Source organism: Elephas maximus, chromosome 15 (assembly GCF_024166365.1).
Source record: "Elephas maximus indicus isolate mEleMax1 chromosome 15, mEleMax1 primary haplotype, whole genome shotgun sequence".
NCBI classification, from domain to species: Eukaryota; Metazoa; Chordata; class Mammalia; order Proboscidea; family Elephantidae; genus Elephas; species Elephas maximus.
In genome coordinates, this window is record NC_064833.1 from 54,484,621 (window position 1) to 54,506,057 (window position 21,437).

Consider the following 21,437-nt stretch of genomic DNA (forward strand, 5'->3'; position numbering starts at 1 on the left):
GAGTAGAGCTGCCCCATAGAGTTTCCAAGGAGCACCTAGCGGATTTGAACTGCTGACCCTCTGGTTAGCAGCCGTAGCACTTAATCACTACGCCACCAGGGTTTCCTATATATATATATATATAATTATAGGCTTTTTACATATATATATATATGAATTTGACCATGTGGATCATAACAAATTATGGATAACATTGCAAAGAATGGGAATTCCAGAACACTTAATTGTGCTCATGAAGAATCTGCACATAGATCAAGAGGGAGTTGTTCAGACAGAACAAGGGAATACTGCATGGTTTAAAGTCAGGAAAGGTGTACATGAGGGTTGTATCCTTTCACCATACCTACTCAAACTGTATGCTGAGAAAATAAGTTGAGAAGCTGGACTATATGAAAGAAGAGCAGGGCGTCAAGACTGGAGGAAGACTTATCAACAACCCGCATTATGCAGATGATACAACCTTGCTTGCTGAAAGTGAAGAGGACTTAAAGCACTTACTGATTAAGATCAGAGACCACAGCCTTCGGTATGGATTACACCTCAACACACAGAAAACAAAAATCCTCACAACTGGACCGATAAGCCACATCATGATAAATGGAGAAAAGATTGCCAAAGATTTCATTTTACTTGGATCCACAATCAACGCCCATGGAAGCAACAGTCAAGAAATCAAAAGACGCATGGCATTGGGCAAATCTACTGCAAAGGACCTCTTTAAAGTGTTGAAAAGTAAAGATGTCACCTTGAAGCCTAAGGTGCTCCTGGCCCAAGCCATGGTATTTTCAATCACATCATATGCATGTGAAAGCTGGACAATGAAGAAAGAAGACCAAAGACGAATTGATGCCTCTGAATTGTGTTGGCAAAGAATATTGAATATACCATGGACTGCCAAAAGAATGAACAAATCTGTCTTGGAAAAAGTACAACCAGAATGCTCCTTAGAAGCAAGGATGGTGGAACTATGTCTTACATACTTTGGACGTGTTGTCAGGAGGGACCAGTCCCTGGAGAAGGACTTCATACTTGGTAAAGTACAGCGCCAGTGGAAGAGGAAGACCCTCAATGAGATGGATTGACACAGTGGTTGCAACAATAGGCTCAGGCGTAATGATTGTGAGGATGGCACAGGACTGGGCACTGTTTTCTTCTGTTGTACATAGGGTTGTGATGAGTCGGAACCAACTCGACAGCTCCTAACAACAACAACAACGTATGTATGTGTGTATATATATGTAAATATATGTGTGTGTATATATATATACACACACATATATGTACATACATGCAGAAACCCTGGTAGCATAGTGGTTGAGTGCTACAGCTGTATGTGTGTATGCATATATGTATGTGTGTGTGTGTATATATATGTACGTATATAAGGATGCTCAGTGGTACAGTGGTTAAGTGCTATGGCTGCTAACCAAAAGGTTTGCAGTTCAGATCTACCAGGTACTCCTTGGAAGCTCTATGGGGCAGTTCTACTCTGTCCTATAGGGTCGCTATGAGCAGAATTGATTTGATGGCAACATGCTTGGTTTTGGTTTTTCAGGTATGATCATGCACTAGGCCATACAGAGAGATTAAGTTTTAAACAAAGTTTTAACACATCATGATTTCTAACCATCACAAGCCAAATAAGTTAAAAATTAAAAACAACAAAAAAAAATTTCTTAATGTCTCTGTATATTTTAAAAAATTAAAGGGTACTTTTTGAAAATAAATGATGGGATAAAGAAGAAATTATAAAGGAAAATTAAAATAAAAACTACAATGCAATTATAAACATCGCATTCAAAAAGCTATGTAATGCAGTCTAAGTGCCACTTCATGGGAAATATATAGCTTTAAATATTTAAATTAGAAATCTTATCAAATTAAAAATTAAAGTTCATGGCAGTTCTACATACCTGAAACAAACTAGAATAGCTAATTAAAGACAAGATATTGTTTACAACAGTATTAGAGAATACGGTATCAAGTATTTTAAAATAAATTTGATAAAATATATGAAGGAATTTGTCAAAGAAAACATTTTTGTTAATCTTATTAGGTGATATGGAAGACAGAATAAATGGATACATACATTTCTATACAGATACAGATGATGTTATATCACGGTTATGATCATTGTTAGTTGCTGTCCAGTTGTTTCTGCCTCATGTGACCCATGTATGCGGAGAACTGCTCCACAGGGTTTTCAAATCAGTGACCTGGCCTGTCTTCCAAGTCACTTCTAGGTGGACTCAAATCACCAACCATTCATTCAGCTAGTAGTTCTGCACTTAACTGTTTGTGCCACCCAGGGACTACTAGTTATGATTAGGAAGGCTTAATATTACAAAGATGTCAAATCTCCACAAATTGATTGATTTAGAGAATCAGAGCAATTCCAATCAAAATCTCAACATGGTTTTTCATACAACCTGAAAATTCTAAAATATATACAAAAGAATAAAAGTGTAAGACTATCCAAGACATCTACTAGATAAAAGAGGAGTTATTATCAAACTATAGTAATAAACACAGTACAGTACTGGTTTCTTTACATAGATGAGTGATGCTTAAAGCATTGCATCCATTTGTTGAAGCATCTCAATCGGTATTCCATCAATTCCTGGAGCCTTGTCTTTTGCCAATGCTTTTAGTGCAGCTTGGACTTCTTTCATCAATACCATCAGTTCTTGATCATATGCTACCTTCTGAAATGGCTGAATGTCGACTAATTCTTTTTGGTACAGTGACTTTGTGTATTCCTTCCATCTTCTTTTGATGCTTCCTACAGTCATTCAATTTTTTGCCAATAGAATCCTTCAATATTGCAACTTGAGGCTTGAATTTTTTGTTTAGTTCTTTCAGTTTGAGAAATGCCAAACATGTTTTCCTTTTTGGTTTTTTGACTCCGGCTCTTTGACTTTTTATTATAGTCCTTTACCTTATCTTCTCAAGTCACGCCTGTTCAGCTCTTTTACTTCATCGATTCTTCCATTCACTTTAACTACTCTGCACTCAAGAGCAAGTTTAAGAGTCTCTTCTGACATCTATTTTGTTTTTTTCTTTCTTGAGCCTTTGCTTTCTTCATGTACGATGTCCTTGAGTCATCCCGCAGCTACTCTGGTCATCAGTCATCAGAGTTCAGTACATCAAATCCATTCTTGAGATGGTCTCTAACTTTGGCTGGAATATATTCAAGGCTGTACTTTGAATCTTGTGGACTCGTTTTAATTTTCTTTAGCTTCAAGTTGAACTTACATGTAAGTACCTATGTCAAGAAATTTGGAAGACAGCTACCTGGCCAACTGATTGGAAGAGAACCATATTTGTGCCCATTCCAAAGAAAGTTGATCTAATGGAATGTGGAAATTATTGAACAATATCATTAGTAAAGCATGCAAGCAAAATTTTGCTGAAGATAATTCAAAAACAGCTGCAGCTGTACTTTGACAGGAAACTGCCAGACGCCCAAGCCAGGTTTAAAAGAGGGCATGGAATGAGGGATATCACTGCTGATATCAGATGGATCTTGGCTGAAAGCACAGAGAATACCAGAAAAATGTTTACCTGTATTTTATTGACTATGCAAAGGCATTCAACTGTGTGGATCATAAAATATTACGGATAACATGGTGAAGAATGGGGATTCCAGAACACTTAATTGTGCTCATGCAGAACCTAGACATAAACCATGATGAGGAAGGCAGCCTCAGAGCCCAACTCTTCTGAGAGACACCTGCTCTGGCTTATCCTCCTACACCAAACAGAATAAGCCGCACGTTCTTCTAAAATTGTCCTTGACAAGATAATCACAGAAGGGGCCTTAGATGGCCTCAAACTGTCTCTGGGTAGAGACTTAACATCCTAATGAAAGAAAAACAACCTCTTCCTCCATCCTGAGGATTAACTCTTGTCTAAAAAAAATTTTTTTTTTTTTTTTTAAAGAAAATACATGGTCATCCCCAAGCTCCGAGCGCCTGCGTGAAGGTCATTCCTGAATATTCATGATGAATTTTTATGTCCTTGTCTGATCTCTGTAAAAGCCCTCCCCTCCAAGCTGCCTGCCAGCAGTCTTAGAGGTAGCATCCCTGATTGGTCCTTTCCTTGTACAACAAAATAAAGGCATCTTTCTGATCTCCCACCTTGGCCACTTGTTTATTGGCTATAACAAGTCATGCTGAGCAAAACTTGGGGTTTTCACCCAGCAACAAAGAGATACGCACTCAAACGGAACAAGGGAATAATTGTGTGGTTTAAAATCAGAAAAGGTGTAATTCAGGGTTGTATCTTTTCACCATAATTATTCAATCTGTATGTACATTGAGCAAAAATCTGAGAAGCTGAACTATATAGAGAAGAATGGGGCATTAGGATTGGAGGAAGACTCATTAACAACGTGTGATATACAGATGACACAACCTTGCTTGCAGAAAGTGAAGACGGCTTGAAGCACTTAGTGATGAAGATCAAAGACTACAGTCTTCAGTACGGATTACACATCAGCATCAAGAAAACAAAAATCCTCACAACTGGGTCAATAAACATCATGATAAATGAAAAAACTATTGAAGTTGTCAACAATCAACACCCATGGAAGCAGCTGTCAAGAAATCGAACATACAGCATTGGGAAAATCTGCTGCAAAAGGGGTCTAGGGACCATGATTTCAGGGGACATCTAGGTCAACTGGCATAACAAAATCTATTAAGAAAACTTTCTGCATCCTACTTTGGTGAGTGGCATCTGGGGTCTTAAAAGCTAGCAAGTGGCCATCTAAGATGCATCAATTGGTCTCAACCCACCTGGAGCAAAGGAGAATGAAGAACATGAAAGACACAAGGAAAATAAGAACCCAAGAGACAGAAAGGGCCACATAAACCAGAGACTCCATCAGCCTGAGACTGGAAGAACTAGATAGTGTCCAGCTACCACCAATGACTGCCCTGACAGGGAACACAACAGAGAATTCCTGATGGAGCAGGAGAAAAGTGGGATGCAGAACTCAAACTCTAGTAGAAAGACCAGACTTCATGGTCTGACTGAGACTGGAGGGACCCCAGAGGACACGGCCCTCAGATTCTCTGTTAGCCCAAAACTAAAATCATTCCCAAAGCCAACTCTTCAGACAAAGATTACACTGGACATAAAATGATGTTGGTGATGAGTGTGCTTCTTAGCTCAGGTGGACACGTGAGACTATGTGGGCAGCTCCTGTCCAGAGGCAAGATGAGAAGGCAGAGGAGGACAGGAACTGGTTGAATGGACATGGGAAATACAGGGTGGAAAGGAGGGTTGTGCTGTCACATTATAGGGCAAAGAACTAAGGTCATATAAAAATGTGTGTATAAGTTTTTGTATAAGAGACTGACTTGAATTGTAACTTTCACTTAAAGAACAATAAAAAAAAGAGAGAAACAAAATTTGCTGCAGAAGACCTCTTTAAAATCTTAGAAAGCAAAGATGTGACTTTGAAGTCTAAGGTGTGCCTCACCCAAACCATATTTTTAATCATCTCGTATGCATGTTTAAGCTTGACAATGAACAAGGAAGACTGAAGAAGAACTGATGTCTTTTGAATTATGGTGTTGGTGAAGAATACTGAATATACCATGGACTGCCAGAAGAATGAACAAATCTGTCTTGGAAACGGTACAGCCAGAATGCTCCTTAGAAGCAAATATGGTGAGCCTTTATCTCATTTACTTTGGTCATATTATCAGGAGGGACCAAGCCTTGGATAAGGACATTATGCTTGATAAAGTAGAAGGTCATCGAAAAAGAGGAAGATCCTCAAAAAGATGGATTGACACAATGGCTGCAACAATGGGCACAAAGAAACCTACTATTGTGAGGTGCAAGGCCTGGCAAAGATTCGTTCTTTCACACATAGGATTGCTATTAGTCAGAGTCAACTCAGCAGTACTTAACAACAGCAACAACAGTACGGTTTTAGGTAGAGATAAACTGACCAATGAAACAGAATAGAAATTCCAGAAATAGACCCACGCATGTATGGAGAATTGGTATATATGATGGAGGTGGCATGTCCAATAAGCAGGAAGGAAGAATTGTTCATTAAATGAAGCTAAAAAAAATTGTTATCCATACAGAAAAAAGAAGACATCAGATACATAATTCATACTACTTAAAAAATAAAAACAGAAAACACCACACAGGTTAATGACTTAAATATAAAGAGTAAAAATTTAAAAGTCTTGATAGAATAGCAACATCATTGCACTTCTTTTCCAGTGGCAGAGTTAAAAAGCCTGATAATATCAAGTGTTGGAGACCACACAGAGCCACAGGATCTCTTATACTGAACTAGAAGGAGTGGGAATTGAGACATTACTGTGGATAAGCTTTACATTATCAACTAAAAGTTCATATTCATATACTTTATGATCCTCCATGTCCACTCCAACAGGGACATATAAGCAAATGTTCACCACACTGTTCATAACAGCAAATCTGGAATCAATCATACGCCCAGTAAGAAAACATACGAATAAATTGTAAACTATCTAAATAATGGCATTTTGCAAAGTGGTTGAAATACACAAACCATAGGATCAGGCAATATTATTAAAAGGAAATTTAAAAACATATGAACATGAAATTCATGGTGATGGTTATCTTTGGTGCGGGAGTGTGCTCAGAAAGAAATCATCATCTAAAACTAAATGCATGGAAGGTAAACTAGATAAACATGTCTTAAGAACACCAGAGTGAAAAATCTATGGGTAGGAGGAGCATGAGTGAGATGTAGAAGATAAAGAAAAAAATAAAATAAAGGTGTGGAAGCTGATGAGGACAATAATTCATGAAATAAAGGGTATAATCTATTATGTAAACCAAAGTCCTGATAATAATAATAATTAAATAAACATAACTAGAAGGCACAAATTTATACCCAAAGATGTACACGGAGCATAGTTTTTAATGAAGAACAGGAAATAATCTAAATGTACAATTCAAAGAAAATCATTAAATAAATTAGAAAATATCCATATGAAGAAATATTCTTTAAAACTATTGAAATATGATGAATTACAATTCCAATAATATAAAGTTATATGAAGAAAAATAATACAAAATTGCATTAAACTCACCATGACCTGGAGGAAATTTTTTCCATTTGATGAGTGCAATTAGCTCATATATGGATAAAGTAGGCCACTCCACATAATATGGGCACTTACGAATTAATTGCTCCTTTTGCATATTTTCAAGTTTTAATTTTTCCTGAAAAAGAAGGTCATTATCAAATTTTAGATGCTGGGTAATTAAGAGAGAAAGAAAATATAACAAATAAATAAAAGGCAGCAAAAACAAGGATACGTAAATGTAAATTAGCATAAAATGCATTTAAATCAAATTTATTGTAGTATAACAATGATAACTACATGTTGAAATTTTAAACTTCATTTCTGCTTGTGACAGTTATATTGTCCTATCTTTCATAATATTTTTAGATTTCTATAAATGTTTTAGCAACTTTTAAATATCCCGTCATTGTCAAGATGAAACTCTAAAGTGGTTTTTGGTAATATTAAATAAGCCGTACTGAGATTTTAGTGGGTGGTTTACTGAGATTTTGGAATTAAAAATAAAACATACAAAATTTTTTTTTTTTTAATCCAGACAGTCTGAAAATCAAAACAAATTAGCGCCAGGGATTTGGAATGAAGATGAAATCTGAAAAAGCCACCTGGACTACTGACATGGAGACCGCCTCATCAAAAGAGACCCCCAGGGTCAGGGACTTAAATTAAGAAGATGGATGATTCCCCATTTCCTTCCAACCTGAGCACTCAGCCATGGCTAATGCCAACACCCTGTACCACCTCCCCCAGGGTGTAGATCCTATCAGAACAGCTGAGACAGAAGGATCATTGGGGTTTCCCAATCACATGATTTTCACCAATATCCTCTCCCATCCAGGGGAAGAGAAATAGGAGAGAAGGAATACTTTGGATTTGACTAGAAGATAATAAAATATTAAATTTGAAATAAATAAATTATTTTAAAGCAGTAGAACTAGGGGATAAGCTTTCATCTGTGATCATGCATTCAGACAGCTATAAGTTTTGAGGTAGGTCTGCTGTAACTATGAAATGGCAATCACTCCCAAGTATTTTATCTCCTACAGTAGACAGTAGAAATTTCTGAGCCAGAGCACCACTATGTCTGATCACTGTGGTATCCCCAGTACATGATACGCTGTAGACACTCCAAAAGACATACTCGTTGAATAGATAAATGAACAAATCAATTAATTAATCTGAAATTCATGAAAAACCAAAAGGCGCTTGAAAATATACATAAAATATATCCATAGAGACCTTTGTTTCCACCTCAACTATCACTGAGAGCAGAGGCTTAAATGATTCTCAACAAGTAGGCCACATTTTCATGGTCACCAACAGATCAGGTTTTAAAAAATAAGAAGATAAGGGTATCCTCTTTCTAGATAGGAAACAGCTTAATTTTTGGCCCATATCATATTAATATATGGAATAGATACGGTCATACCGATTTTATCTTCGCGTATTCCTTTGCAGAGATTTTAAGGATTTCACAATCATCTTCTGTTACCACTGTGTATGCCTGTGTTTCTGATGCAGCCTGAGGTAAAACTTCCAGGGTCCCAAAAGTATTCCACTGTTTAAGCTGTAAAAATACCAAAGACAACTTAGGCTTCATTTCCTTTCATCAACATAAAAATGCAATGATAGGGGCAGGAACAGTCCAGTAGAGTCTACAAAAAAGGATAACTGTAGCTCAGGCTCCAAGTCAATGAAAGAAGAGATTCTAAACAGTCTTTGCATGAATACCTTCATGCTCCTTCTGCCCAATGACACTTTCCCAAGGCAAGAAAAAAATTTTTTTTTCACCAGCATAAAGAAAATAGCTTAAAGGACTAGACCTTCTGTTTTATTCACTTATTTTTAAGGGCTTAGAATAGTGCTTGGCACATAGTAGTCATTCAGTAAATATTTGTTGAAAGAATGAAGAAAAATAGTACTCATATGCATGGTCTTCTGTTTATTATTCTCATATGTTGGTGGTAATAAAAATAATAAAAAGAAACATAGTGTTACATAGTGTACAAATTACTGTCATATATATGTATTCATGTAAGATCCCCTAATTTAATACATGAAACATAAAAATACTAAGTATTGCAAAAATGTTGCTACTATAATGAATATTAAAAGTTATTAAAATATAATTAGACTATGTTGTTGTTAGTTGCTATCCAGTAGATTCCAACTCATGGCAACCCTATGTGTGCAGAGGAGAACTGCTCCATAAGGTTTTCAAGGCTGTAACTTTTTGGCAGCAAGTCACCAGGCCTTTCTTATGAGGCACCTCTTGGTATGTTTGAGCAGCCAACCTTTTAGTTAGTAGTCCAGCACTTAAACACTGGCACCACCCAAGGTCTCCTATTTAGACCATTGGGTTTTATAGTCACATATAAGGATATATATTCAGGTTTGCCTGGGAAAAACTGGAAGGCATGTGGAACATATTTATATGAGGGATTGAGAAGCTTTCTAGGCAAAACATCAGGTCAATATGGCTATCTAAGATGACATGCAAGGACCTCCATTCTTCCATTCAAACCCATAGAAAGGCTGGATATTTTTCTTTTTAATTGAACATGTATCTGAGATTCCATCAACACACAAGTCAAGAAATGAAGAGGGAAATTAAAAAGTCAAACAGCCACAGCTGAAGCCAAGGTGACTGATGGTTAATTTGATCTATCAGCTTGGCTAGGCTATGGTTCCTAATCATTTGAGAACTAAACTAATATTAAAAAAAAAAAAAAAAACAGTTGCCATTGAGTCAGCTGCTACTTATGGTGACCCGTGTTTGCCAGAGTAGAACTGCAATCCGTAGAATTTTCAATGGCTGATTTTTCAGAATTAGATTGCCAGGCCTTTCTTCCATGGTGCCTCTGGGTGAACTGGAATTCCCAACCTTTTGGTTAGTAGTCCAGTGCATTAACCATTTGCACCACCCTAAGATTCCAGCCTAATGTAATGCAATGTAATTACCTTACTTCTAATGTAATGCAATGTAATCACATTCCACAATGTAATCTAATCAGTCAATCAGTTGAAGGTCTTAAGAGCAAATAGGGATTTCCTTATGGTGTGTTCTGCCTCCAAACTATAAACGGATATTTTGGCAGAACTCTCACTTTACTCTTACCATTGCATGACCTACAAAGCTTGGTAAGCAAGCCTGCAGGAGTCTCCAACCTATCACCTGACCTACAGATTTTGGACTTGCCAGTCCCCCATCTCAGGAGGCAATTTCTTGAAGTAAACCTTTCTTTTTCTCTCTCTGTTGCCTAAAGCGGAAACCCTGGTGGTGTAGTGGTTAAGTGCTACGGCTGCCAACCAAAACGTCGGTAGTTCGAATCAGCCAGGCGGGCGCTCCTCGGAAACTCTAAGGGGTATTCTACTCTGTCCTGTAGGGTCACTGTGAGTCGGAATCGACTCAACGGCAGTATTTTTTTTTTTTTTTTTTTTTTGGTCTTACCTAAAGCCTAGGGCCCCATATGTGAAATAAAAACTAGAAAAACTCTGCTCACTAACCTGAGGAAACTACATAGAGGCTTGCCTTCTAGCAGGGGAATTAGAAAATAACATTCATTAAGATTATGTAGATAATCCAGTTCTGGTGGGATACCTGGTGGAAGTGCACAAAATGAACAGTTCTCTCACTTCTAAATTCTCGTGTTATTTTACCAAAAAATGTATACCTAACTTTATTGGGACACAATGTATTCCCATGCTTAAATATTAAAAACTTCTCTAACAATACATGACCCAAACTATTTATCTCTCAATAATAAGAGGTAATAAATCTATAAAGATTTCCTTTGAAGAAAAACATCAAGTTGAGATCTTTTTTAAATTGTAATTTTAAATAAATGCATTTTTTTTAAAAACAAAAGAGAGCTTTTATAGGTATAGTTTTTGTTCTTCTTGTGTTATTTTTTCCATTGCTTCTAGCTTCTAAGTATTTACATATTAAATAAGCTCAATAACTAAAATTAGAGTTACTATTTTAAACCAAGGAAAGGTCTTGATCTAAATCCTGTTGAACATACTTTCTTTTCTCTAAGGAGCTGGAAAGTCAGACAGGGAAAATACAAAGCTTCTCAGCATCAGAGGCTTATAACCCAGGTCATTTCATTGACTGGCTTTTCTAGAAGTCTCTTAAATTGCTAATATATTATTTGTGATTGTTCTTAAATTTTGACTTTTCTAGACTGAATTACCATAGCTTTTATTACATTCTCAAAAGTTTTCTGTGTCCCCAAAGAAAATTAATAGTCACAAGAATATGTTTCAAATAGGAAAATATTTCATTTCCCCCAGGATTTAAACTCTAATGGCTTTTGTGGAAAGTAAATTGTCATAATCAGAGGATGGTGCACAGTAAGGAAGGGATAGGAAGGTGTTGTATTTTATAAACTTTCACCTATTTATGGAGGATTTGGGCCATATTACAGCTACATTGTGACATCCAGAAGGAAGCAGCAGGAACTAACAGGATATGAGGACAATCTGACAAGGATCAAACTCATTTCACGGGCTGAGGGATGGGCCTGTGTGCCTAAATGGGAATCCCTGAGTACATTCATTCCAAATCTCTACATGGAGTCAAAGAAGAGGGCCTCAGGGGAAAAAATAATTGCTCTTTCAAGCAAAGCCTACAAATTAAATAAATTTGTACGTATTTCCAATAAATTCCTCTTAAAAAGTTGGCTATCTGAGCATTTTCACCTTCTTAACTGTTCACATAAAACAGTTGTTTGAAATATCCAGCATACTGCTTATCTGAATTCTACCAGCTAGGTACCACTCTTTCTTACAGCCACTTCCTGTTGCCATCGAGTCTATTCTGACTCATAGCAACCCAAGAAGACAGGATAGAGCTGACCCACAGGGTTTTGGCTAGTGAATTCGAACTGCCATCCTTTTGTTTAGCAGCCAAAGGCTTAACCCCTGCGCCAGCAGGGCTCTATACAGCCCAATCACCTTTATGATTTCTAATAAAACCAATTATATACCTTATTGTTTTGATCTGTAACATATGATGTTCTAATAAGTAAAGATACTCTAAAAAAAATCAATGACGATATCAACTGCTATCCTCAAGTTCTGAGAATAAAGGAAATTTGCTTCTTTTCCTTTATTACAGGAAATTTTCAGCAGCAGATGAGCCTTGGTTGCATAAATGTCACCTGGTGTCACTTTAATCCCAGGAGTACTCCAATCAAAATGTCCTTAAGTTTGAAAAGTTTAGTTATAAAAAATTAACTGATCTTTTAGATAAATCTCAAAATTGGTATATAGAGTTTATCTGGTGTCTTGTTTTAATTTCACTGTGGTTATAGAACATGCTCAATCCTTTGAAATTTGTTGAGACTCAGTGTATATCATTGTAGATCATTTTTTAAAATGTTCCATGCATGCTTAAGAGTAATGTGTATTCTATAGTTGCATGTTGTATATGTCAATTAAATCATTTGTTACTTGTGTTGTTCAAATCTCTATTTCTACTGAGTATTTTTTCTAGTTCTTTTATCAGTTACGAATGAGGTTGTTTAAAATCCCCTACCATAGTTGTGTATTTGTTTATTTCTTCCATTAACTTTCACTCTATATGTTTTGGGGTAACTACTTTAACTGTATATGAATCTCATGCACCCATGGAAACCTTGGTGGCATAGTGGTTAAGTGCTAAGGCTGCTAACCAAAGGGTCAGCAGTTCGCACCTGCCAGGCGCTCCTTGGAAACTCTACGAGGCAGTTCTACTCTGTCGTATAGGGCTTCTATGAGTCAGAATTGACTCGACGGCACCGGGTTTTTTTTTTTGCGGGGGGGGTATTTTTAGGTGCTGTCGAGTCCATTTTAAACTCCTAGTGACCCACATGACAGAGTAGAACTGCCCCCAAAGGGTTTTCTAGGCTATAATCATCACAGGGGAAACCCTGCTGGCACAGTGGTTAAGTGCTACAGCTGTTAGCTAAAAGGTCGGCAATTCAAATCCACCAGGTTCTCCTTGAAAACTCTATACGGTAGTTCTACTCTGTCCTATAGGGTCGCTATGAGTCGGACTCGAGGGCAATGGGTTTGGTTTGGTTTTGTGGAATCTTTACAAGAGCCGATCGTCAGGTCTTTCTCCTGTGGAGGTGTTGGGTGGGTTCAAACCACCAACCTTTTGGTAAACAGCCATGCACTTAACCATTGCGCCAATAGGGCTCCTTGTAAATCTCGTGCTCCTTAAAAAATATCTCTCTGTGTCTTTAACGATGCTTTTGAATTAAACTTTTCTTTGCCTACTACTGGTAGAGTTACCTCACCTTTCTTTTTTGGTTGGTGTTCCTGGTTTCTCGAATTATTTTACTTTGCAAATTTCTGTGTCTTTGTAATAAGGTATGTCACCATATAGTTGGTTGTTGTTTTAGCCAGCCTGACAATCTTTGCTTTTCCTTTGACGTATTTAGTCTGTTTATACTGACTGTAATTACTGTCATATCTGGGTTTAAACCTACCATCGTACTATGAGCTTTCTATTGTTTCTATCCTTTGTGGCATTTCCTCATCTTTATTACTCTAATTTAAATTAACAATTTTTTTTATTGTTTTATTATGTCTTCTTTTAGCTTATTAAATATACTTTAATTATTCTCTCAGTGGTTATCCTAGTGATTACAAAATGCATCATTGACTAATTTAGAGTGTACTCTGAATTATTACCTTTTCCACTTCCAAGAAAGGCAATGATTAGAAAATTCTTTTAATCTATTTACTTCATTCTCTTGTCATTGTTATTACTTTTGATGTATTTTATTTCTATATACATCTAGAATTCCACAACACATAATATTCTTTTACAATGCCAATTAAAAGTTATATTTATCCACATGTTTAGCAAGTATTTTGGTCCTTCATTCCTGTCTATGTTCTTGTTCTTTAATTTGGAATAATTGTCTTTCTTCTTCAAGCTCTTCCCTTTGGTATTCCATTTATTGCAGGTCTGTTAGCAATGAAATCTTTCTTGTTTGGTGTGTCTGGACACATCTTTATTTTGCCTTTATTTTGAAATGTAGTTTCACTAAGTATAGAATTCTAGGTTGGCATTTTTTTTTTTAATTTTTTTTCCTCAGTGTTTTAAGAATATCATTTTCTTTTCTTCTGATGTTAGTTATGTTTTAAAAGGTCATTAAATTTTACCTTTGAAAGTAACACATCTTTTTTCTCTACTTCTCCTTTAAGAATTTACTGGTATGGTTTTCATTCATTTGACTCGCATGTGTCCGGGTGAGATTGTCTAGCTTGTAACTCATAAAGCATCTTGAATCTGTGACTTGATGTATTTTCAGTCAGTACCTCTTCCAATATTGCTTCTGACACATTCTCCTGGACTTTTATTACATATTTCTCAGAATATTTTATCATGCCTTATGATCTCTTTTTATATCTCCCATATTTTTTCCTCTTTATGTTTTGCCTGGATACTTGATAGTGGTTTATCTTCCAGTTCAGTAACTCTGTTCTGCTGTGCCTTATTTGATGATTAACACATCTATTAAGTGCTTAATTTCAGTTATTATATTTTTAAGTTATAAAATTTAAATTTGATTTTTTTTAATAATCTTCAATTATGGTAAAAATGTCCCTTTGTCATCTATTTCCTTGAAAATATAATCGCAGTTATTTTTAAAGTTCACATTTAATAACTGCAATAGCTGGATCCCTGTGTGTTAGTCCCTAATTCTTCCTTCTCTTGATTTCTTTGGTTCATTTTGTCCTGTATACTGATGTTCCTGGTAACCTTTGACTCTATGTTTGACTTTGAGTATGAAAAACTGTGATGGCTCCGGATGATATCACCTTCCTTCAAAATGTTTCACTCTTCTACTGACAGCTAATTAGTTTTGGAGCAAATAAATGGATACAACCAGGAATTTGAGGTGTTTTCAGGCTGGTTTTCAGTCTTTATGACAGAGTTCAGTTCTGTGTTCCAAGTGACAGACTGAAGTGTTCATCAGAACTTCTTATCCTTGGGAGACCCAGAAGTCTAATTCCCGTCTATTAAGTACTATGACACTGAGAAAAGTCCTACTTACTTCTTAGATTTGTGGTCTCATATTTCTACTTGGGTTCATAGCCTCTTGATCTGTGAAGCTAAGGAAAAGGCAAATTCCTGGAAGGAATAAGAGCCGTATCAGGTTCTCTTGCCTCGGGTTCCCTTTTCTCAGCATCTTGGCTCCTCAAATCCTCACTAAGTTGGTAGAATGAACTTAAGTTTTTATGTCTCTGGCACTCTTAGATTTCTAAGAGTTTAGATCCATCATTTTCTTCTTAGTTGCTTAAGCCTATGATCCTTAGAAACTGGTGGTCCTTCATGGGGAAGAGCAGTAGGAAATGTCAGACTCAAAACAATGCATTTCTCTTCTTTCCTGAGTCATGGACCCTCAGATCTTGGTTGCCTTGGTTGGTCTCCAATGCCTTCAAACAGCTATTTGCTAGCTTGTTCTTATCCCACTTTTATAGTTGTTCTCAGCCAGAGGATTGGTCTGATATAAGATACTCCATCATGGCCAAAAACAGACTGAGATTAAGCAGACTGAAGTGTTTCTTTAAAACAAGATCTATTTTCATTTCTAATGTATGGACTTTGTTTATTCATTCTTACTATTCCTGTGTGAAGAAAATGATAAAATAACTCAGAATAAGCAACCAGACAGTGATAGCCAAACCTTCTCTAAATAAAAGATAAAAGGAGGTTGAAGATTCTGCCAAGGTAATCCAGAAATGTATACAGAAATAAGTGTCTGAAATAGGAAAAAATATTCTGAGACCCATGATCCTGATTTTATGAAAAACAACAGAGAGAGATCAAGGTGGTAGCATCTTAAAATAAAAAAAAAATTAAGTTATGTCCAGGAAAAAAAAGAGAAGCTTTATATTTGGAAGACCCATTGTAATTTACATGCAAGTCAACTAATGTTACTGAATTAATAAAAGATTGTCTCCAATGTCTGGGTTATTCTTATACACCAGATATCAATTAATGTGAGTACTTAGCATTGATTGCGACTCCACAGGTTATGTTTTTCTTATCTGTATGTGTCTCCATCAATAAAATTTCTTTTAAAAACCTTTTAAAGAGCAAGGGAGTTGAGGCATGAATTTACTCGTTCATATAAAAGATATTTCCAGGAGTGCAGGAACCGGGGTAAACTAGCAAAGAAAAAGGATATTTCTAAAGATTATCTGGAAAATCATAGGAAAAGTGTTCCTGACGTACATGTCACACTGCCCATAATGTAGTCCCTGAACAGTCCAGGCTGCATCCCATTAGCACATGAGCACGGCTCTGCTGATGACCATAAACCAGGTCTCAAGTAAATCTCGAGTACTCCCTTCTACATTATTATGGTTATTATTATTTCATGTCGCAGAGAGATTGACTGATACCCAACCTTCAGCACCGGCAGACACAAAAATTCCCCACGACCACTACCCAGCCCCTTCCCATTCTGTTAGATTTGGGCTTCTGACTTTATCCTGAGTATATACAACATTTTTGTCTATATCTACAGGTAGTCCTAATTGACTAAGCTGAATTCAAAGGCAGTCACCCAGCGTGATTCTGCAGTTTCATCAATCTGATTTGTAAACAGAAAAAAGTTTAATTCAACCAAACATATATTTCAAAACTTAAACCAATTAATTAAAAATAATATCTGGGCAAACAAGATATAATGCATAATTTTCTAAAAAGACTGTTGGTGCTTGTTATGGATTGAATTATGTCGCCCCAAAATACGTGTTGTAAATCCTAACCTCTATGCCTATGGTCATAATCCCATTTTGGAATGGATTGTCTTAGTTATGCTGATCAGACAGGGTTAGTGTAGGGTATGTCTTAAGTTAATCTCTTTTCAGATATAAAAGAGATTAGACAAGCAAGCAGGAGAAGCAGAGATGGGAAGAGAGATGCCAAGCCACGTGAAGATTCCCCAGGAGTAGAAGCTCAGAAGAGACAAGGGCCTTCCTCCAGAGCCAAGAGAGAAAGTCTTCTCCTAGAGCCGGCACCCTGAATTTGGACTGCTATCCTCCTAAACTGTGAGAAAATAAATTTCTGTTTGTTAAATCCAACCACTTGTAGTATTTTTGTTATAGCAGCACTAGGTAACTAAGACAGTGCTTAATTAGTATTATTGTCTAGTTACAGATGACAGAAGTCATTTTGCATATCACTAATATTTGAAATTTATTTATTTTTTCAATTACATGGGAGTAATTAAACTTTAGTATGTCTGATATGTAGGAGTACCCTGTTCAGCCAGTAGAAATAATCATTTCAACATGCCAGTTAGTAAAATCATTTTTCCATATCTAAATATTATACTGCAAAAATGTAACTATAAAGTAGCTTATTCATAATAGTTTAAGGAAGAATAAGTGCTAAGAACTAATTATAATATAAAATTCAGTATCAATTAAAGAAGGATGTGAGTGTCTATATTACATAATTATAAACTTCAAAAAATTAACATGTAAAGTTCAGTAAAATATTAATGGAGCATATGTTTAAATGAATATTTTATGTGTATTCACACGTAAGCACTCATCACATGTTCATTAGCTATTCCAGTTATAAAACCCAAAGTGCTTTAATGGACTAACATTCATTTGTTATGTGGTTTATTCACTTATAAATTAATTGCTCTGATGTGATTTGAATTTTATAAGAAAAGATGATAATTTTGGTAGCTTCCTATAGCCGATTTTTCTTTTTCTAATAAACCAGATACAGTGCTCCTGACTTTATATTCAATATAAAATATTTCCCCCACATAATACTGAATTAAATGCTCATATATCCATTTATTCTGAATTTAATGTGTTCCTTTTATAGAGAAGATTCAGCAGAATAAGCTTAGATATAAAGTGAAATAACTGTCAGCCTAATCTCAATCTGAAAATGATTTAATATCTATAATTTTTCCTATAGTTAAAATAAGTACCTTGAATTATATTTTTGGCTTTTTTCATATTTACCATTAAAGAGCTACAAGCATCTTCATTAAACTCTCTACTTTCATAATTACACAGAATATTTTTTTAAACATTCAAATGTATGGGAGGTGTGTAAACAATTATAATAAACTGAACCCTTGAATGCCCAGCACCTACCTAAAGAAACTGAACTGTTCCTATTTTTAGATAGAGGCAACTACTGTCCTAGTTTTGCATTATTTTCTTTTTACGTCATCATAGCATATATATATGTAACCCTAAGAAAGCATAGTATGGTTTTACCTATTTCTGAACATTATGCAGGCACATCTTGTTTTATTGTGCTTCGCTTTATTGCGTGTACCAGGTACTGTGTTTTTTACAAATGGCAATCCTGTGTTGAGCAAGTCTATGTTGTTGTTAGGTGCCGTCGAGCCGGCACTGACTCATAGCAACCCTATGCACAACAGGGCGAATACTTCCCGGACCTGAGCCACCCTTATAATCGTTGTTATGCTTGAGCTCATTGTTGCAGCCACTGTATCAATCCACCTCGTTGAGGGTCTTCCTCTTTTCCGCTGATGCTGTACTCTGCCAAGCATGATGTCCTTCTCCAGGGACTGATCCCTCCTAACAACATGTCTAAACTATGTAAGACACCGTCTCACCATCCTTGCCTCTAAGGAGCATTCTGGCTATACTTCCCCTAAGACAGATTTGTTCATCCTTTTGGCAGTCTATGGTATATTCAACATTCTTCATAACACCACAGTTCAAAGGTGTCAATTCTGCTTCAGTCTTCCTTATTCATTGTTCAGCTCTCACATGCATATGATGCGATTGAAAATACCATGGCTTGGGTCAGGCACACCTTAGTCTTCAAGGTGACACCTTTGCTCTTCAATACTCTAAAGAGGCCCTTTGCATTGAACACTAGCGAGCAAGTCTATAGGCACCATTTTTCCAACAGCATGTACTCACTTCGTGTTTCTGTGTCACATTTTGATAATTCTCACAATATTTCAGCCTTTTTTATTATTATTATATGTGTTACGGTGATCTGTGGTCAGTGATCTTTGATGTTACAATTATAGTTGTGCTGGGGCTCCACGAACTTAATTGATAAATGTTGTGTGTGTTCTAATTGCTCCACTGACCTGCCATTCCCCTGTCTCTCTCCCTCTCCTCAGGCCTCCCTATTCCCTGAGACACGACAATATTGAAATTAAGCCTATTAATAACCCTGAAATGGTCTTTAAGCATTCAAGTGAAAGGAAGAGTCACATGTCTCTCACTTTAAATCAAAAGCTAGAAATGATTAAGTTTAGTGAGGAAGGCAAGTTGAAAGCCGAAATAGGCGGAAAGCTAGGCGTGTTAAGCCAAACAGTTAGCCATTTTGTGAATGAAAGGAAAAGTTCCTGAAGGAAATTAAAAGTGCTACTCTAGTGAACACATGCATGATAAGAAAGCAAAACAGGCTTTTGCTGATATGGAGAACGTTTTAGTGGTCTGGATAGATCAAACCAGTCACATTTCCTCAAGCCAAAGCCTAATCCAGAGCAAGGTCCTAACTCTCTTCAATTCTGTGAAGGCTGAAAGAGGTGAGGAAGCTGCAGAAGAAAAGTCTGAAGCTAGCAGAGATTGATTCATGAGGGTTAAGGAAAAAAGCCATCTTCATAACGTAAAAGTGCGAAGTGACACAGCAGGTACTAATGTAGAAGATGCAGTAAACTGTCCAGAAGATCTAGTTATGATAACTGACGAAGATGGCTACTCTAAACAACAGATTTTCAATGTAGGCAAAACAGCCTTATATTGGAAGAAGATGCCATCTAGGACTTTCACGGCTAGAAAAGTCAATGCCTGGCTTTAAACTTTGAAAGGGCAGGATGACTCTCTTGTTAGGGGCCAATGTAGCAGGTGACTTTAAGTTGAAGCCAATGCTCATTTACCATTCTGAAAATCTTAGGGCCTTTGAGAATTATGCTAAATCTACTCTGCCTGTGCTCTATAAATGGAACATAAAGCCTGGATGACAGCACAACTATTTATAATACAGTTTACTGAATATTTTAAGTCCACCGTGGTACCCTGGTGGAGACATCTTTAAGTGTTTGGCTGCTAACCAAAAGGTTGGCAGTTCCAATCCATCAGCTCCTCCTTAGAAACCCTATGGGGCAGTTCTACCCTGATGTATAGGGTTGCTATGAGTCGGACTTCACTCAACGGCAACCAGTTTGGTTTTTGGTTTATGGGTTGAGACCTGCTGCTCAGAAAAAAAAAGATCCCTCAAAGTTATCCATAAGCATTGTAATCAACTTCTTCCAAACTCCTGTTAATGTTGATACTTTTACCTCCTCCCATGAATTGTGAATGTTCTTATTAGCATCTAGAATGGTGAAATCTTTCCAGAAGGTTTTCAATTTACAATGCACCTGGTCACCCAAGAGCTCTGATAGAGATGTACAAGGAGATTAATGTTTTCATGCCGGCTAATACAACAGCTATTCAGCAGCCATGGATTCAAGTCTTATTTTGTAAGAAATATATTTCATAAGGCTATAGCTTCCATAGATAGGGGTTCCTCTGATGGACCTGGGCAGAGCAAATTGAAAACCTTCTGGAAAGATTTCACCATTCTAGATGCTAATAAGAACATTCGCAATTCATGGGAGGAGGTAAAAGTATCAACATTAACAGGGGTTTGGAAGAAGTTGATTACAATGCTTATGGATAACTTTGAGGGGTTCAAGCCTTCAGTGGAGAAAGTAACTGCAGATGTGATGGAAACAGCAAGAGAACTAGAATTACAAGTAGAGCCTGAAGATGTGACAATAGCTTCAATTTCATAACACTTTAACGGATGAGAAGTTGCTTCTTATGGGTGAGCAAAGAAAGTGGTTCCTTGAGATGGAATCTACTCCTGGTGAAGATGCTGTCAATATTGAAATGACAACAAAGGATTTAAAATATTACACAAACTTACTTGATAAGGCAGAGGCAGGTTTTGAGAGGATTGCCTCGAATTCTGAATTAAGTTCTATTGTGGGCAAAGTGCTATCAAACAGCATCACATGCTAAAGAGAAATCTTTTTGTGAAAGGAAGAGCCCACTGATGCAGCAAATCTCATTATTATTTTAAGAAATTGCCACAGCCACCCCAATCTCCAGAAACCATCAATCATCCTGTTCAGTGAGCAGCCATGAACATCAAGGCAAGGCCCTTCACCAGCAAAAGGATTATGACTCACTAAAGGCTCAGATGATGGTTAGCATTTTTTAGCAATGAAGTATTTTTTAATTAAGGCTATATTATATAGAGATATAGATATAATGCTGTTGCTGATGTTAGGTGCCATTGAGTCAGTCCCAACT

The 21,437-nt window shown here is 36.6% G+C and overlaps 1 protein-coding gene across 1 annotated transcript in view; it reads right to left on the reverse strand.

Moving 5' to 3' along the window:
- The window catches only part of CNBD1 (cyclic nucleotide binding domain containing 1), a 393,584-nt gene that overhangs the window by 36,796 nt on the left and 335,351 nt on the right, over positions 1 to 21,437 (reverse strand). Inside the window, exons 7-8 of the mRNA XM_049853899.1 lie at positions 8,533 to 8,670; positions 7,110 to 7,242 (exon numbers count right to left, since the gene is read on the reverse strand). Of these exons, the coding sequence (XP_049709856.1) occupies positions 7,110 to 7,242; positions 8,533 to 8,670 (271 nt within the window). The remainder of the gene's footprint in view (positions 1 to 7,109; positions 7,243 to 8,532; positions 8,671 to 21,437) is intronic.